The sequence below is a fragment of the Nesoenas mayeri genome (assembly GCF_963082525.1).
Source record: "Nesoenas mayeri genome assembly, chromosome: 36".
NCBI classification, from domain to species: Eukaryota; Metazoa; Chordata; class Aves; order Columbiformes; family Columbidae; genus Nesoenas; species Nesoenas mayeri.
Window position 1 is genome coordinate 166941 of NC_137577.1, and position 20784 is coordinate 187724.

The following is a 20784-nucleotide window of genomic DNA, read 5'->3' on the forward strand; positions in this document are numbered from 1 at the left end:
ACTGGGTGACACGGGGGTGGGACACAATGGGGACAATGGGTGACATGAGGGCGGGACTCGGTGGGTGACAATGAGGGACACTGGGTGACAATGGGTGACACAGGGTGACATGGAGATAGGACATGGGGTGACACTGGGTGACACAGGGTGACATGGGGATGGGACATGGGGTGACACTGGGGTGACATGAGGTGACACTGGGTGACAATGGGTGACACAGGGTGACATGGGGATGGGACATGGGGTGACACTGGGTGACACAGGGTGACATGGGGATGGGACATGGGGTGACACTGGGTGACATGAGGTGACACTGGGTGACAATGGGTGACACAGGGTGACATGGGGATGGGACATGGGGTGACACTGGGTGACACAGGGTGACATGGGGATGGGACATAGGGTGACACTGGGTGACACAGGGTGACATGGGGGTGGGGACATAGGGTGACACTGGGTGACAATGGGTGACACAGGGTGACATGGGGATGGGACATGGGGTGACACTGGGTGACACAGGGTGACATGGGGGTGGGACATAGGGTGACACTGGGTGACATGAGGTGACACTGGGTGACAATGGGTGACACAGGGTGACATGGGGATGGGACATGGGGTGACACTGGGTGACACAGGGTGACATGGGGATGGGACATGGGGTGACACTGGGTGACATGAGGTGACACTGGGTGACACAGGGTGACATGAGGATGGGACATGGGGTGACACAGGGTGACACAGGGTGACATGGGGATGGGACATGGGGTGACACTGGGTGACATGAGGTGACACTGGGTGACACTGGGTGACACAGGGTGACATGGGGATGGGACATGGGGTGACACTGGGTGACACAGGGTGACATGGGGATGGGACATGGGGTGACACTGGGTGACATGAGGTGACACTGGGTGACACAGGGTGACATGAGGATGGGACATGGGGTGACACTGGGTGACACAGGGTGACACAGGGTGACATGGGGATGGGACATGGGGTGACACAGGGTGACATGGGGATGGGACATGGGGTGACACTGGGTGACATGAGGTGACACTGAGTGACACAGGGTGACATGAGGATGGGACATGGGGTGACACTGGGTGACACAGGGTGACATGGGATGGGACATGGGGTGACACTGGGTGACACAGGGTGACATGGGGATGGGACATGGGGTGACACTGGGTGACATGAGGTGACACTGGGTGACACTGGGTGACACAGGGTGACATGGGGATGGGACATGGGGTGACACTGGGTGACATGAGGTGACACTGGGTGACAATGGGTGACACAGGGTGACATGGGGATGGGACATGGGGTGACACTGGGTGACACAGGGTGACATGGGGATGGGACATAGGGTGACACTGGGTGACATGAGGTGACACTGGGTGACAATGGGTGACACAGGGTGACATGGGGATGGGACATGGGGTGACACTGGGTGACACAGGGTGACATGGGGATGGGACATGGGGTGACACTGGTGACATGAGGTGACACTGGGTGACACAGGGTGACATGAGGATGGGACATGGGGTGACACTGGGTGACACAGGGTGACACAGGGTGACATGGGGATGGGACATGGGGTGACACAGGGTGACATGGGGTGACACAGAGTGACACTGGGTGGCATGAGATGACACTGGGTGACACAGGGTGACATAAGCTGACATGGGGTGACATGAGGTGACACAGGGTGACAATGGGTGACACGGGATGACACTGGGTGACACAAGCTAACATGGGGTGACATGAGGTGACACAGGGTGACAGTTGGTGACAATGGGTGACACAGGGTCACATGGGATGACACTGAGTGACACAAGCTGACATGGGGTGACATGAGGTGACATGGGATGACACTGGGTGACACAAGCTAACATGGGGTGACATGAGGTGACATGAGGTTACACAGGGTGACACTGGGTGACATGAGGTGACACAGAGTGACAGTGGGTGACATGGGGTGACACAGAGTGACACAGGGTGACATGAGTTGACATAAGGTGACATGGGGTGACAATGGGTGACACAGGGTGACATGGGATGACACTGGGTGACACAAGCTAACATGGGGTGACATGAGGTGACACAGGGTGACAATGGGTGACATGGGGTGACACAGAGTGACACAGGGTGACATGAGTTGACAATGGGTGACATGGGGTGACAATGAGTAACATGAGTTGACACAGGGTGACACTGGGGTGACACGGAGTAACATGGGGGACATTGGGGTGACACTGGGTGACACAGGGTGACAATGAGTGACACAGGGTGGCAATGGGTGACACAAGGTGACATGGGGGTGACAATGGGTGACACAGGGTGACAATGGGTGACATGAGGTGACACAGGGTGACAATGGGTGACACGGGATGACACTGGGTGACACAAGCTAACATGGGGTGACATGAGGTGACACAGGGTGACAGTTGGTGACAATGGGTGACACAGGGTGACATGGGATGACACTGAGTGACACAAGCTGACATGGGGTGACACAAGCTGACATGGGGTGACATGAGGTGACATGGGATGACACTGGGTGACACAAGCTGACATGGGGTGACACAAGCTGACATGGGGTGACATGAGGTGACACAGGGTGACAATGGGTGACATGGGGTGACACGGGTGACACAGGGTGACAATGAGTAACATGAGTTGACACAGGGTGACAATGGTGACACAGGGTGACACAAGGTGACACTGGGTGAAATGAGGTGACACTGAGGTGACATGGGGTGACACAGGGTGACAATGGGTAACATGAGTTGACACTGGGGTGACAGTGGGTGACATGAGGTGACACTGGGGTGACATGAGATGACACAGGATGACACAGGGTGAGACTGGGTGACATGGGGTGACATGAGGTGAAACAGGGTGACAATGGGTGACATGGGGTGACACAGAGTGACATGAGGTGACACAGGGTGACAATGGGTGACACAGGGTGACACTGGGTGACATGGGGGGACATTGGTTGACACAGGGTGACACGTGGTGCCAATGTCCCACCCCGGCTCTGCCACCAGCCGTGCCCGCACGCCATCGAAGCCGAGCCGCGGTGCCGCCAGCGCGGCGGCCGCCATGGCGTTGACGTTCTGGGGACACAGGGGACAGAGCGGAGCGCAGGGGACCCTCGTACAGCAGCTCCCGCGTCCCCGCGGCCACCGCGGCCGCCACCCGGTCCCGCAGCCACCCCCCTGCACGCAGGGAGCGCGGGGACGTCGTCAGCGTCACCGTCAGCGCCTGCGGGGACAATGGGACATGGGGGGGACGGGAACCTGGTCACCATGTCCCCATTGTCCCATGTCCCCATGTCCCCATGTCCCATATCACCCCATCCCCATGTCCCCATGTCCCCCTGTCCCCATATCTCCCTGTCCCCATGTCCCATGTCCTCATGTCCCCATTGTCCCCATATCCCATATCCCCATTGTCCCCATGTCCCCATTGTCCCCATGTCCTGTATCACCCCATCCCCATGTCCCCATATCCCCATGTCCCCTTGTCCCCTTGTCCCCATTGTCCCCATGTCCCCATATCCCATATCCCCATGTCCCCATGTCCCATATCACCCCATCCCCTTGTCCCCATATCCCCATGTCCCCATTGTCCCCATATCCCCCTGTCCCCATATCCCATGTCCCCATGTCCCCCTGTCCCCATATCCCATGTCCCCATATCCCCATCTCCCCATTGTCCCCATATCCCCCCTGTGCCCATGTCCCTATGTCCCATGTCCCCATGTCCTTATATCCCCATGTCTCTCTGTCCCCATTGTCCCCATGTCCCATATCACCCCATCCCCATGTCCCCATGTTCCCATGTCCCCCATTGTCCCCCTGTCCTCATGTCCCCATGTCCCCATTATCCCCATATTCCCATGTCCCATTGTCTCCATATCCCCATGTCCCCCTGTCCCATTGTCCCCTGTCCTCATGTCCCTATATCCCCATGTCCCCCCCGTCCCCATCTCCCCATGTCCCCATTGCCCCCATTGTCCCATGTCTCCTTATCCCTCTGTCCCCATTGTCCCCATTGCCTGCACTGTCCTCATGTCCCTATATCCCCATGTCCCCATTGCCCCCAATGGCCCCATTGTCCCCATTGTCCCTATGTCCCCAAGTGCCCACTGTCCCATTGTCCCCATTACCCCCAATGTCCCCATCGCTCCCATTACCCCATTGTCCCCATATCCCCATTGTCCCTGTGTCCCCATTACCCCCATTGTCCCCATTGTCCCCATTGCCCCCGTTGCCCCCATTGTCCCCATTGTCCCCATTGCCCCCATTGTCCCCATCGCCCCCATTGTCACCTGCAAGGTCCCCACCCGTCCATCCTCTCTATGTCCCCCTTGTCCCCCAATGTCCCCATTACCCCCCATTGCCCCCATTGTCCCCCATCGCCCCCATTGTCCCCATGTCCCATTGTCACCTACAGGGTCCCCGCCCAGTCCATCCTCTTTATGTCCCCATTGTCCCCATGTCCCCATTTCCCCATTGCCCCCATCGCCCCCATTGTCCCCATGTCCCCATTGTCACCTGCAAGGTCCTCACCCAGTCCATCCTCTCTATGTCCCCATTGCCCCCATTGTCCCCATTGTCCCCATCACCCCCATTGTCCCCATCGCCCCTATTGCCCCCATTGTCCCCGTTGCCCCCATTGCCCCCATTGTCCCCATTACCCCATTGTCTCCATTGTCCCTGTGTCCCCATTGTCCCCATCGCCCCCATTGCCCCCATTACCCCCATTGTTCCCATTGCCCCCATTGCCCCCATTGTCCCCATTGCCCCCATTGTCCCCATTGCCCCCATCGCCCCCATTGTCCCCCATTGTCCCCATCGCCCCCATTACCCCATTGTCCCCATCACCCCCATTGTCCCCATCGCCCCCATCGCCCCCATCGCCCCCATCGCCCCCATCGCCCCCATTGCCTCCATCGCCCCCATTGCCCCCATCATCCCCAACGCCCCCATGTCCCATTGTCACCTGCAGGGTCCCTGCCCAGTCCATCCTCTCTATGTCCCCATTGCCTCCATTGCCCCCATTGCCCTCTGTGTCCCCATTACCCCCATTGCCCCCATTGTCCCCCATTGTCCCCATCGCCCCCATTACCCCATTGTCCCCATCACCCCCATTGTCCCCATCGCCTCCATCGCCCCCATCGCCCCCATTGCCCCCATTGCCCCCATCGCCCCCATTGCCCCCATCGTCCCCAACGCCCCCATGTCCCATTGTCACCTGCAGGGTCCCCGCCCGGTCCATCCTCTCGATGTCCTCGCAGCCCCAGAGCGCCCCCCGGGGGACATAGAGCGTGTGACCCCCCCGCTCCACCGCCCCCTGCAGGCGCCGCCGCGTCTCCGGGTCCGACAGCGCCGACGGGGGACCCCAGCTGCATGGGGACAGTGTCACTAGTGGGGACAGGGACACCCCAGTGTCACCAATGGGGATGGGGACACCCCCAGTGTCACCAATGGGGACAAGGACAGTGTCACCAATGGGGACGGGGATACCCCCAGTGTCACCAATGGGGTCAGGGACACCCCCAGTGTCACCAATGGGGACAGGGACAGTGTCACCAATAGGGTCAGGGACATCCCCAGTGTCACCAATGGGGATGGGGACACCCCCAGTGTCACCAATGGGGACAGGGACAGTGTCACCAATGGGGACGGGGATACCCCCAGTGTCACCCTGAGTGACCCCAGCTGGATGGGGACAGTGTCACCAATGGGGACAGGGACACCCCAGTGTCACCAATGGGGACAGGGACAGTGTCACCAATGGGGTCAGGGACACCCCCAGTGTCACCAATGGGGACAAGGACAGTGTCACCAGTGGGGTCAGGGACATCCCCAGTGTCACCAATGGGGACGGGGACAGTGTCACCAATGGGGACAGGGATGTCCCCAGTGTCACCAATGGGGTCAGGGACATCCCAGTGTCACCAATGGGGACAAGGACAGTGTCACCAATGGGGACAGGGACACCCCAGTGTCACCAATGGGGATGGGGACACCCCCAGTGTCACCAATGGGGACAAGGACAGTGTCACCAGTGGGGACGGGGACACCCCAGTGTCACCAATGGGGATGGGGACACCCCCAGTGTCACCAATGGGGACAAGGACAGTGTCACCAGTGGGGACGGGGACACCCCGGTGTCACCAATGGGGATGGGGACACCCCCAGTGTCACCAATGGGGACAAGGACAGTGTCACCAATGGGGACGGGGACACCCCCAGTGTCACCCTGAGTGACCCCAGCTGGATGGGGACAGTGTCACCAGTGGGGTCAGGGACACCCCCAGTGTCACCAATGGGGACAGGGACAGTGTCACCAATGGGGTCAGGGACACCCCCAGTGTCACCAATGGGGACAGGGATGTCCCTAGTGTCACCAATGGGGACAGGGACAGTGTCACCAATGGGGTCAGGGACACCCCCAGTGTCACCAATGGGGACAGGGACAGTGTCACCAATGGGGTCAGGGACATCCCCAGTGTCACCAATGGGGATGGGGACACCCCCAGTGTCACCAATGGGGACAGGGACAGTGTCACCAATGGGGATGGGGACACCCCCAGTGTCACCCTGAGTGACCCCAGCTGGATGGGGACAGTGTCACCAATGGGGACAGGGACACCCCGGTGTCACCAATGGGGTCAGGGACACCCCCAGTGTCACCAATGGGGACGGGGACAGTGTCACCAATGGGGACAGGGATGTCCCCAGTGTCACCAATGGGGTCAGGGACATCCCAGTGTCACCAATGGGGACAGGGACAGTGTCACCAGTGGGGTCATGGGCACCCCCAGTGTCACCAATGGGGATAGGGACACCCCCATCCCCCATGTCCCCTCCGCCCCCATGGTCCCCAATATCCCCACAGTCCCCCCATGCTGTCCCTGCCGTCCCCAACCTCCCGCCTGTCCCCATTGTCCCCAAGGTGCCCCCTCCCCCTGTCCCCAACCTCCCCATGTCCCCATATCCCCACATCCCCATATCCCCCTGTCCCCACATCCCCATGTCCCATGTCCCCCTGTCCCCATATCCCCATGTCCCCATGTCTGTCTGTCCCCATGTCCCCATATCCCCATGTCCCCATATCCCCATGTCCCCATGTCCCACATCTCCATGTCTGTCTGTCCCCATGTCCCCATATCCCCATATCCCATGTCCCCCTGTCCCCATATCCCCATGTCCCCATGTCTGTCTGTCCCCATGTCCCCATATCCCCATGTCCCCCTGTCCCATGTCCCCATATTCCCCATGTCCCCATGTCCCCACATCCCCATGTCCCATGTCCCCCTGTCCCATGTCCCCTGTCCGTCTGTCCGTCTGTCCGTCTGTCCGTCTGTCCCCACCATCAGATCCGCGTGTTTCAGAATTTCCTCTCCGTGCTCTTGGGCCACCGAGGGATGAGAAACCTCAACAACCAGCTGCACCCCCCTGGGCGGGACAGACAGACGGGGACAGACATGGGGACAGGGGACAGACAGGGGACATGGGATATGGGGATATGGGGACATGGGGATATGGGGACATGGGGACATGGGGATATGGGGACAGACAGACATGGGGATATGGGGACAGGGAGACATGGGGATATGGGGACAGGGGGACATGGGGACAGGGGGATATGGGGACAGACAGACATGGGGACATGGGGACAGGGGGACATGGGATATGGGGACATGGGACATGGAGATATGGGACAATGGGGACATGGGGATATGGGACAGGGGGACATGGGACATGGGGACATGGGGACATGGGCGCAGAGGTGACACATGACACAGGTGACATGTGACGCGGGTGGCACAGGTGACACAGTGACACATGACATGGGTGACACATGACGCGGGTGACACGGGTGACACGTGACTTGGGTGACACGTGACAGGGGTGACACTTGACACAGATGACATATGACACAGGTGACACGTGTGACACAGGTGACACATGACACGGGTGACACAGGTGACACAGTGACATGGGCAACATGTGACATGGGTGGCACAGTGACACGGGTGACATGTGACACAGGTGACAAAGTGACACGTGACTCGGGCAACACATGACATGGGTGACACATGACCCAGGTGACACGTGTGACACGGGTGACATGTGACACAAGTGACACGGGTGACACATGACACGGGTGACATCTGACACGGGTGACACAGTGACACGGGTGACACGTGATACAGGTGACAAAGTGACACGTGACACAGGTGACATGTGACTCGAGTGACACAGATGACATGGGTGACACGTGACACAGGTGCCACGTGACCCAGGTGACACAGTGACACGGGTGACACGTGACACAGGTGAAACGGGTGACACGTGACACAGGTGACACATGACACGGGTGACACGGGTGACACGTGACACAGGTGACACATGACACGGGTGACACGTGACACAGGTGACACATGACATGGGTGACACGGGTGACACGTGACACAGGTGACATGGGTGACACATGACACGGGTGACATCTGACACGGGTGACACAGTGACACAGGTGCCACGTGACCCAGGTGACACAGTGACACGGCTGACACGTGACACAGGTGACACGGGTGACACATGACAAGGGTGACACGGGTGACACGTGACCCAGGTGACACAGTGACACGGGTGACACGTGACACAGGTGACACGTGACCCAGGTGATACAGTGACACGTGACACAGATGACACGGGTGACACAGTGACACAGGTGACAGGTGACAAAGTGACACGTGACACAGGTGCCACGTGACTCGGGTGACACAGATGACACAGGTGCCACGTGACCCGGGAGCCACGTGACCCGTGCGCTCACGTGCTCGGCAGGTCGCGCAGGTCCCAGAGGGGGAGGGGCGGGGGGAGGGGCCGCTCTGGCCCCCCCCGCCTCCACACGAAGCCCAGAGACAGCCCGCAGGGGGCGCCCTCGGACAGCAGCCGGGCGGCCAGGAACTGCCCTGCGGGACACACAGACACCAGAGAGACACCAGAGAGACACCAGAGAGACCATAGAGAGACACCAGAGAGACCATAGAGAACAGAGAGACCATAGAGACATCATAGAGACAGACCAGAGAGACACCAGAGAGACACCAGAGAGACCAGAGAGACCAGAGAGAGACCATAGAGAGACCAGAGAGACCATAGAGACACCATAGAGACACCAGAGAGACCAGAGAGAGACACTAGAGAAACCATAGAGAGAGACCAGAGAGACACCATAGAGACACCATAGAGAGACACCAGAGAGACACCATAGAGACACCAGAGAGCCCATAGAGAGACACCAGAGAGACCAGAGAGAGAGACCAGAGAGACCAGAGAGAGAGACCAGAGAGAACAGAGAGAGAGACCAGAGAGACACCAGAGAGACACCAGAGAGACACCAGAGAGAAGAGAGAGACCATAGAGACACCATAGAGACACCAGAGAGACCATAGAGACCAGAGAGAGACCATAGAGAGACCAGAGAGACCAGAGAGACACCAGAGAGACACCAGAGAGACACCAGAGAGAACAGAGAGAGACACCAGAGAGACACCAGAGAGACACCAGAGAGACACCAGAGAGAGAGACCAGAGAGACCAGAGAGAGACACCAGAGAGACACCAGAGAGAACAGAGAGACCATAGAGACACCATAGAGACAGACCAGAGAGACACCAGAGAGACCATAGAGAGACCAGAGAGACCATAGAGAGACCAGAGAGAGACACTAGAGAAACCATAGAGAGAGACCAGAGAGACACCATAGAGAGACACCAGAGAGAGAGAACAGAGAGACACCAGAGAGACCAGAGAGACAGACCAGAGAGACACCAGAGAGACACCATAGAGACAGACCAGAGAGACCAGAGAGACCAGAGAGAGACATCAGAGAGACACCAGAGAGACACCACGAGGACCAGAGAGACCACAGAGACACCAGAGAGAGAGACCAGAGAGACACCAGAGAGACCAGAGAGACCATAGAGAACAGAGAGACACCGTAGAGACCAGAGAGACACCAGAGAGACACCATAGAGACACCAGAGAGACAGCATAGAGACAGACCAGAGAGACCAGAGAGACCAGAGAGACAGACCAGAGAGACACCAGAGAGACCAGAGAGACCATAGAGAACAGAGAGACACCGTAGAGACCAGAGAGACACCAGAGAGACACCATAGAGACACCAGAGAGACAGCATAGAGACAGACCAGAGAGACCAGAGAGACCAGAGAGACAGACCAGAGAGACACCAGAGAGACCAGAGAGACCATAGAGAACAGAGAGACACCGTAGAGACCAGAGAGACACCAGAGAGACACCATAGAGACACCAGAGAGACAGCATAGAGACAGACCAGAGAGACCAGAGAGACACCAGAGAGACACCAGAGAGACACCAGAGAGAACAGAGAGACACCAGAGAGACACCAGAGAGACACCAGAGAGAACAGAGAGACCATAGAGACACCATAGAGACAGACCAGAGAGACACCAGAGAGACCATAGAGACCAGAGAGAGACCATAGAGAGACCAGAGAGACCAGAGAGACACCAGAGAGACACCAGAGAGACACCAGAGAGACCATAGAGAGAGACCAGAGAGACACAATAGAGACACCATAGAGAGACCAGAGAGAGACCAGAGAGAGACCAGAGAGACACCAGAGAGAGAGACCAGAGAGAGAGACCATAGAGACACCAGAGAGACCAGAGAGACACCAGAGAGACACCAGAGAGACCAGAGAGAGACCAGAGAGACACCACAGAGACCAGAGAGACCATAGAGACACCAGAGAGACACCATAGAGACACCGCGGAGACCAGAGAGACACCATAGAGACACCATAGAGACACCACAGAGACCAGAGAGACACCAGAGAGACACCAGAGAGACACCAGAGAGACACCAGAGACACCATAGAGACACCAGAGACACCACAGAGACCAGAGAGACCATAGAGACCAGAGAGAGACCAGAGAGACCCATAGACACCCCAGAGACCCCATAGAGACCCCAGAGACACCCCATAGAGACCCATAGACACCCCATAGAGACCCCATAGAGACCCCACAGAGACCCATAGAGACCCCATAGAGACCCCACAGAGACCCATAGAGACCTCAAAGACACCCCATGGGACCCATAGAGACCCCACAGACCCCCCATAGAGACCCATAGACACTCCATAGATCCCCCACAGAGACCCATAGAGACCCATAAACACCCCATAGACCCCCATAGAGACCCATAGGGACCCATAGAGACCCCATAGACCCCCCATAGAGACCCATAGCCCCCATAGCCCCATTCCCATACCCAGGCGTCCGTAGCCCAGGATCCCCACACGGCGACAGCGCGGAGCCCCCGACCCCTCCATGGCCTGGGAACGAGAGCTGCCCCATAAGTGACCAGAGCTGACCCATAGCTGACCCACAAGTGACCAGAACTGACCCACAACTGACCCACGGCTGCCTCATAAGTGACCAGAGCTGACCCATGGCTGCCCCATAAGTGACCAGAGCTGACCCATAACTGACCCACGGCTGCCCCATAAGTGACCAGAGCTGACCCATAGCTGACCCATGGCTGCCCCATAAGTGACCAGAGCTGACTCATAACTGACCCACAACTGACTCCAAGTGACCAGAACTGACCCATGGATGCCCCATAAGTGACCAGAGCTGACCCACAGCTGACCCACAACTGACCCACAAGTGAGCAGAACTGACCCACGGCTGCCCCATAACTGACCAAAACTGACCCATAAGACACCCCATAGACACCCCATAGAGACCATAGAGACCCCACAGACACCTCATAGAGACCCATAGAGACCCATAGACACCCCATGGACACCCCATAGAGACCCAACAGAGATCCCATAGAGACCCATAGACACCCCATAGAGACCCATAGACACCCCATAGAGGCCCCATAGAGACCCATAGAGACCCCATAGACACCCCATAGAGACCCATAGACTCCCCTAGAGACCCCCTAGAGACCCATAGAGATCCCATAGAGACCCCATAGAGACCCATAGACTCCCCTAGAGACCCCCTAGAGACCCATAGAGATCCCATAGAGACCCCATAGAGACCCAATAGACACCTCATAGAGACCCCTGAGAGGCCCATAGACACCCCATAGTCACCCCATAGAGACCCATAGAGATCCCATAGAGACCCCATAGACACCCCATAGAGATCCCATAGAGCCCCATAGACTCCCCCTAGAGACCCATAGAGATCCCATAGAGACCGCATTGACACCCCATAGAGACCCATAGACTCCCCTTAGAGACCCCATAGAGACCCCATAGACACCCCATAGAGACCCCATAGACACTCCATAGAGACCCCATAGAGACCCATAGACACCCCATAGAGACCCATAGAAACCTCATAGAGACCCATAGACACCCCATAGAGACCCCATAGTCACGCCATAGAGACCCATAGAAACCTCATAGAGACCCATAGACACCCCATAGTCACCCCATAGAGACCCCATAGACACCCATAGAAACCTCATAGAGACCCATAGACACCCCATAGAGATCCCATAGACACCCCATAGAGACCCATAGAGACCCCATAGAGACCGCATTGACACCCCATAGACCCCCCCCATAGAGACCCATAGAGACTCCATAGAGACCCACAGACACCCCATAGAGACCCCATAAGTGACCAGAACTGACCCATAACTGACCCACAACTGACCAGAACTGCCCCATAACTGCCCCACAATTATCCCCCCTGCCCCATAACCGCCCCCCCCCTCAATCTGCCCCCCACCCCCCCCGTTAATTACCCTCGGCCCTAATTGCCCCCCAGCCCCACCGGCCGCTCCTGCTGCTCCGGCCTTTGCCCCCCCCGCCCCCCGTTAATGTTCAACCCGGACGCCTGGGTCCCTTTAGGGGGAGGGGCCCGGACGCCTGGGTCCCTTATTGAGAGGGGGGGCCCGAACGCCTGGGTCCTTTATTAGGGGAGGGGGGGGACCCGAACACCTGGGTCCCTTCTTTAGGGGAGGGGGGGACCCGAACACCTGGGTCCCTTATTGGGAGGGGGGGGACCCGAACGCCTGGGTCCTTTATTGGGGTAAAGTGGGGGCCTGAACGCCTGGGTCCCTTATTGGGAGGGGGGAGCCCGAATGCCTGGGTCCCTTTTTGGGGGAGAGGGGGGCCCCGAATGCCTGAGTTCTTTATTGGGAGGGGGGGGGCCCAAATGCCTGGGTCCCTTATTGGGAAGGGGGGGCCCGAACGCCTGGGTCCCTTATTGGGAGAAGGTGGGGGAGCCCGAACGCCTGGGTCCCTTTTTGGGGGAGGGGGGGGACCCGAACGCCTGGGTCCTTTATTGGGGGAAGCGGGGGGGGATGTCGAACGCCTGGGTCCCTTATTGGGAGGGGGGGCCCCGAACGCCTGGGTTCCTTTTTGGGAATGGGGCCCGAACGCCTGGGTCCCTTATTGGGAGGGGGACCCGAACGCCTGGGTCCCTTATTGGGAGGGGGGGCCCCGAATGCCTGGGTCCCTTTTTGGGGGGGGGGGGGGGGCCGAATGCCTGGGTCCCTTATTGGGAGGGGGGAGCCCGAATGCCTGGGTCCCTTCTTTAGGGGAGGGGGGGACCCGAATGCCTGGGTCCCTTTTTGGGGGAGGGGGGGGGGCCGAATGCCTGGGTCCCTTATTGGGAGGGAGGAGCCCGAACACCTGGGTCCCTTCTTTAGGGGAGGGGGGGACCCGAACGCCTGGGTCCCTTATTGGGAGGGGGACCCGAACGCCTGGGTCCCTTATTGGGAGGGGGGAGCCCAAACGCCTGGGTCCATTATTGGCAATTGGGCCCGAACGCCTGGGTCCCTTTTTATGGGGGGGGGAGGGGCCCGGGCGCCTGGGTCCCATCAGCAGGCGCCGTTGCCATGGTGATCGCTCAGAGCGCCCCGCCCCCCCCCCCCGGCAGTGTTTCCATGGCAACCGCCGCACTGCCCCTCCCCCCCGCTCCCCATCCCCCCCCCCGCAGTGTTACCCGGGCAACCAGCCCGTTCCCATGGCAACCGGCACGGCGACCGGGGACCCAGGCGTCCGGGAACTGCACACCCCCCCACTTCCCAACAGAAAGGACCCAGGCGTCCGAGAGACCCCAAAAAGGGACCCAGGCGTCCGGGAATTGAACCCCCATTTCACTAATAAAAAGGACCCAGGTGTCCGGGAGACCCCAAAAAGGGACCCAGGCGTCCGGGAACTGAACCCCCATTTCACTAATAAAAAGGACCCAGGTGTCCGGGAGTCCCCAAAAAAGGGACCCAGGAGTCCGAGAAACCCCAGAAAGGGACCCAGGCGTCCGGGAATTAACCCCCTTGTTTCCCCAATAAAAAGGACCCAGGCGTCCGGGAGACCCCAAAAAGGGACCCAGGCGTCCGGGAATCCCCCTCCAAAAAGGGACCCAGGCATCCGGGAAACCCCAAAAAGGGACCCAGGCATCCGGGAATTGAACTCCTGTTTCATGAATAAAAAGGGACCCAGGCGTCCGGGAAACCCCAAAAAGGGACCCAGGCGTCCGGGAACTGAACCCTGTTTCACCAATGAAAAGGACCCAGGCGTCCGGGATACACCAAAAAGGGACCCAGGCGTCCGGGAGACCCCCAAAAAGGGACCCAAGCGTCCGGGCAATGAACCCCTGTTTTAGCAATAAAAAGGACCCAGGCGTCCGGGAGACCCCAAAAAGGGACCCAGGCGTCTGGGAATCCCCCCCCAAAAAGGGACCCAGGCATCCGGGAAACCCAAAAAGGGACCCAGGCGTCCGGGAACTGAACCCCCATTTCACTAATAAAAAGGACCCAGGTATCTGGGAGACCCCAAAAAGGGACCCAGGCGTCCGGGAACTGAACCCCCATTTCACTAATAAAAAGGACCCAGGTATCTGGGAGACCCCAAAAAGGGACCCAGGCATCCGGGAGACACCATAAAGGGACCCAGGCGTCCGGGAACTGAACCCCTGTTTCACGAATAGAAAGGACCCAGGTGTCTGGGAGACCCCAAAAGAGGGACCCAGGCATCTGAGAAATGAACCCCAGTTTCACCAATAAAAGGGACCCAGGCGTCCGGGAACTGACGCCCCTCGTTTCACCATAGAAAGGACCCAAGTGAGCAGGTGACGCCCAAAAAAGGGACCCAGGTGTCCGGGAACATGGAGTCTCCTCATTCTCCTCAGTCTCCTCAAAATGGCGCCAGAATCACCTCAGGGATCAAAATGGCGCCTGAATCACCTCAGAGTCAAAATGGCACTTGAATCACCTCAGGGTCAAAATGGTGCCAAAATCACCTCAGGGATCAAAATGGCGCCAAAATCACCTCAGTGATGAAAATGGCACCTGAATCACCTCATGATCACAATGGTGCCAAAATCATATCAGGGTCAAAATGACGCCAAAATCACCAAAGGGATAAAAATGGCGCCTGAATCACCTCAGGGTCAAAATGGCGCCAAAATCACATCAGGATCAAAATGGTGCCAAAATCACCTCAGGGTCAATATGACGCCAGAATCACGTCAGGGATCAAAATGGCGCCTGAATCTCCTCATTCTCTCCTCAGTCATTCTCCTCATTCTCCCCTCATTCTCCTCAGTCTCCTCTGTCTCTCCTCATTCTCATTCTCCCCTCATTCTCCTCAGTCTCCTCTGTCTCCTCTTCTCCTCAGTCTCTCCTCAGTCTCCTCCATCTCCTCAATCTCTCCTCATTCTCCTCAGTGTCCTCATTCTCCTCAGTCTCTCCTCAGTCCCCTCATTCTCCTCAGTCCCCTCAGTCTCTCCTCAGTCTCTTCTCATTCTCCTCAGTCTCTCCTCAGTCTCTTCTCATTCTCCTCAGTCTCTCCTCAGTCTCCCCAGTCTCCCCCATTCTCCTCAGTCTCTCCTCAATCTCCTCATTCTCCTCAGTCTCTCCTCATTCTCCTCAGTCTCTCCTCAGTCCCCTCATTCTCCTCAGTCTCTCCTCATTCTCCTCATTCTCTCCTCATTCTCCTCATTCTCCTCAGTCTCTCCTCAGTCTCTCCTCAGTGTCTCCTCAGTCTCTCCTCAGTCTCCTCATTCTCCTCAATCTCCTCAGTCTCTCCTCAATCTCCTCATTCTCTCCTCAATCTCCTCATTCTCTCCTCAATCTCCTCAGTCTCTCCTCATTCTCTCCTCATTCTCTCCTCAGACCCCTCAGTCTCTCCTCAATCTCCTCAGTCTCTCCTCAGTCTCCTCAATCTCCTCAGTCTCCTCAATCTCCTCAGTCTCCTCAGCCTCCTCATTCTCCTCAGTCTCTCCTCATTCTCCCCTTAGTCTCTTCAGTTTCCTCAGTCTCCTCAGTCTCTCCTCAGTCTCTTCTCATTCTCCTCAGTCTCTCAGTCTCCCCATTCTCCTCAGTCTCTCCTCAATCTCCTCATTCTCCTCAGTCTCTTCTCATTCTCCTCATTCTCTCCTCAGTCTCTCCTCATTCTCCTCAGTCCCCTCATTCTCCTCAGTCTCTCCTCATTCTCCTCAGTCTCTCCTCAGTCTTCTCAGTCTCCTCATTCTCCTCAGTCTCTCCTCAGTGTCTCCTCAGTCTCTCCTCAGTCTCTTCTCAATCTCCTCAGTCTCTCCTCATTCTCCTCAGTCTCTCCTCAGTCTCTCCTCATTCTCTCATTCTCCTCATTCTCTCCTCAATCTCCTCAGTCTCTCCTCATTCTCTCCTCAGACCCCTCAGTCTCTCCTCAATCTCCTCAGTCTCTCCTCAGTCTCCTCAATCTCCTCAGCCTCCTCATTCTCTCCTCAGTCTCCTCATTCTCCTCAGTCTCTCCTCATTCTCCCCTTAGTCTCTTCAGTTTCCTCAGTCTCCTCAATCTCCTCATTCTCTCCTCAGTCTCCTCAGTCTCTCCTCATTCTCTCCTCAGTCTCTTCTCAATCTCCTCAGTCTCTCCTCATTCTCCTCAGTCTCTCCTCAGTCTCTCCTCATTCTCTCATTCTCCTCAGTCTCTCCTCATTCTCCTCAGTCTCTCCTCATTCTCTCATTCTCCTCAGTCTCTCCTCAGTCTCCTCAGTCTCTCCTCAATCTCCTCAGTCTCTCCTCAGTCTCCTCATTCTCCCCTCAGTCTCTCCTCATTCTCCTCAATCACCTCAGGGTCAAAATGGCGCCAAAATCACCTCAAGGTCAAAATGGCGCCAAAATCACCGCAGGGCTCAAAATGGCGCCAAAAGCAACTCAGGGATCAAAATGGCGCCAGAATCACCTCAGGGCTCAAAATGGCCCCAGAATCACCTCAGGGGTCAAAATGGCACCAGAGTCACCTCAGGGTCAAAATGGCGCCTCAGTCTCCTCAGTCTCCTCATTCTCCTCAGTCTCCTCGGTCTCTCCATGTTCCTCAGTGTCCTCTTGACTCTTCCGATTCCCCCATTGAGCTGCTCCCGTTACCTCATCCCGTGTCCATCTGTCCATCTCGCGCTGCGTTGTCCACGGTGGGATCCCTCAGGGACCAATATGGGGGTCAAGATCATCTCGGCACTCAAAATGGCGCCAGAATCACCTCAGGGCTCAAAATGGCGCCAGAATCACCTCAGGGTCAAAATGGCGCCAGAATCACCTCAGGGTTCAAAATGGCACCAGAATCACCTCAGGGTCAAAATGGCGCCAGAATCACCTCAGGGATCAAAATGGCGCCAGAATCACCTCAGGGTCAAAATGGCGCCAGAATCACCTCAGGGTCAAAATGGAGCCAGAATCACCTCAGAAAACGGCGTCAAATCACCTCAGGGATCAAAATGGCGCCTGAATCACCTCAGGGTTCAAAATGGCGCCAGAATCACCTCAGAAAATGGCGCCAAATCACCTCAGGGATCAAAATGGCGCCTGAATCACCTCAGGGTCAAAATGGCGCCAGAATCACCTCAGGATCAAAATGGCGCCAGAATCACCTCAGGGACAAATTGGCGCCAGAATCACCTCAGAAAATGGCGCCAAATCACCTCAGGGTCAAAATGGCGCCAGAACCACCTCAGAAAATGGCGCCAAAACCACCTCAGGGCTCAAAATGGCGCCAAAATCACCCCCGCCCCTCCCCCACCACGTGGGCCCGTCGGGGGTTGGAAACCCCGTGATGGATTTTTATTAAAATAGGAAAGTGTCGGCGGCGCCGATTAAAAAATCCCCCCCCTCCCCCACCCCCCCCATCCCCCCACCCACCCCTCCCCCCCTCGGGGGCCCCTGGGGTGGGGGAGGGGCCGGGGGGGGTGGAGGGAGGGGGGGGGAGGGTCGGGGGGTGGGGGGAGGGGAGGGCACGAGGGTGTCGCACGAGGGCCGCGCGTGTCGCGCTCGCACGGGGGCGCGAATGAGTCCTTGCACGAGTGAGTCCTCCATTGCACGAGTGAGTCCATCCTTGTACAAGTGAGTCCTTCCTTGCACAAGTGAGTCCTTCCTTGCACAAGTGAGTCCTTCCTTGCACGAGTGAGTCCTCCATTGCACGAGTGGGGCCATCCTTGCACGAGTGGGTCCGTCCTTGCACAAGTGAGTCCTTCCTTGCACGAGTGGGGCCGTCCTTGCACAAGTGGGTCCTTCCTTGCACAAGTGGGGCCGTCCTTGCACAAGTGGGGCCGTCATTGCACAAGTCCTTTGTTGCACAAGTCCGGCCTTGCATGAGTGAGTCCATCCTTGCACAAGTGAGTCCGTCCTTGCACAAGTGAGTCCGTCCTTGCACGAGTGGGGCCGTCCTTGCACAAGTGGGGCCATCCTTGCACAAGTGAGTCCGGCCTTGCACAAGTGAGTCCTTCCTTGCACACTGTGTATTGCACGTGTCTTGTGTTGCACACTGTGTGTTGGACGAGTCCTTCCTTGCACAAGTGAGTCCTTCTTTGCACAAGTGAGTCCGTCCTTGCACAAGTGAGTCCGTCCTTGCACAAGTGATTCCTTCCTTGCACAATTGGGGCCATCCTTGCACAAGTGAGTCTGTCCTTGCACAAGTGAGTCCTTCCTTGCACAAGTGAGTCTGGCCTTGCACGAGTGGGTCCGTCCTTGCACAAGTGAGTCCTTCCTTGCACAAGTGAGTCTGGCCTTGCACGAGTGGGGCCGTCCTTGCACAAGTGGGGCCGTCCTTGCACGAGTGAGTCCGGCCTGGCACAAGTGGGTCTGTCCTTGCACAAGTGGGTCCATCCTTGCACAAGTGAGTCCGTCCTTGCACGAGTGGGTCCGTCCTTGCACAAGTGATTCCTTCCTTGCACAATTGGGGCCGTCCTTGCACAAGTGAGTCCTTCCTTGCACTAGTGGGGCCGTCCTTGCACAAGTGAGTCCGTCCTTGCACGTTGTGCGTTGCACGAGTCCTTCATTGTATGTCGTGCTTTGCACGAGTCTTGTGTTGCACACTGTGCATTGCACGAGTCCTTCCTTGCACAAGTGAGTCTGTCCTTGCACAAGTGGGTCCTTCCTTGCACAAGTGATTCCTTCCTTGCACAAGTGATTCCTTCCTTGCACGAGTGGGGCCGTCCTTGCACAAGTAAGTCCGTCCTTGCACAAGTGAGTCCACCCTTGCACGAGTGAGTCCAGCCTTGCACGAGTCCTTCATTGTATGCCGTGCATTGCACAAGTCTTGTGTTGCACACTCACTGTGCATTGCATGTGTCCTTCATTGCACAAGTGAGTCCTTCCTTGCACAAGTCCTTTGTTGCACAAGTGAGTCCTTCCTTGCACATTGTGTGTTGCACGAGTCCTTCATTGTATTCCATGCATTGCACAAGTCTTGTGTTGCACACTCACTGTGTGTTGCATGAGTCCTTCATTGCACAAGTGAGTCCGTCCTTGCACGAGTCCTTTGTTGCACAAGTCCTTCCTTGCACAAGTGAGTCCTGTGTTGCACAAGTGAGTCCTTCCTTGCACGTTGTGCGTTGCACGAGTCCTTCATTGTACACCATGCATTGCACGAGTCCTTCATTGCACACTGTGCATTGCACGAGTCCTTCCTTGCACAAGTGAGTCCGTCCTTGCACAAGTGAGTCCGTCCTTGCACGAGTCCTTCATTGTACGCCGTGCATTGCACAAGTCTTGTGTTGCACACTCACTGTGTGTTGCACGAGTCTTTTGTTGCACAAGTGAGTCCTTCATTGTATACCGTGCATTGCACGAGTCTTGTGTTGCACACTGTGCGTTGCACAAGTCCTTCATTGCACAAGTGAGTCTGTCCTTGCACAAGTGAGTCCATCCTTGCACAAATGAGTCCGTCCTTGCACGTTGTGCGTTGCAGGAGTCCTGTGTTGCACAAGTGAGTCCATCCTTGCACGAGTGAGTCCTTCCTTGCACGCTGTGTGTTGCACAAGTCCTTCATTGTACGCCACGCATTGCACGAGTCCCTCCTTGCACACTGTGCATTACACAAGTCTAGTGTTGCACAACCACCCCGTGCATTACATGAGTCCCTCCTTGCACCCCGTGCATTGCACAAGTCCCTCCTTGCACACTGACCATTGCACAAGTCCTTCCTTACACACTGTGCATTGCACAAGCCTAGTGTTGCACAACCACCCTGTGCATTACGAGTCCTTCCTTGCACCCCGTGCATTGCACAAGTCCTGTGTTGCACACTGTGCATTACATGAGTCCTTCCTTTCACATTGTGCATTGCACAAGTCCCTCCTTTCACATTGTGCATTGCACAAGTCCCTCCTTGCACACTGACCATTACACAAGTCCCTCCTTGCACCTCATGCATTGCACAAGTCCTGTGTTGCACAACCACCCTGTGCATTACAAGTCCTTCT

At 57.1% G+C, this 20784-nt stretch overlaps 1 protein-coding gene across 1 annotated transcript in view; it reads right to left on the bottom strand.

Moving 5' to 3' along the window:
- The window catches only part of ASPDH (aspartate dehydrogenase domain containing), a gene marked incomplete at both ends in the record, with an annotated part of 12085 nt that extends 677 nt beyond the window's left edge, over positions 1–11408 (bottom strand). Inside the window, 7 exon segments of the mRNA XM_080361667.1 lie at positions 3037–3146; positions 3148–3270; positions 5266–5406; positions 5408–5416; positions 7391–7475; positions 8860–8998; positions 11348–11408. Coding sequence (XP_080217793.1) covers positions 3037–3146; positions 3148–3270; positions 5266–5406; positions 5408–5416; positions 7391–7475; positions 8860–8998; positions 11348–11408 — 668 coding nt within the window.
- Positions 11409–20784: the final 9376 nt, after the last annotated feature.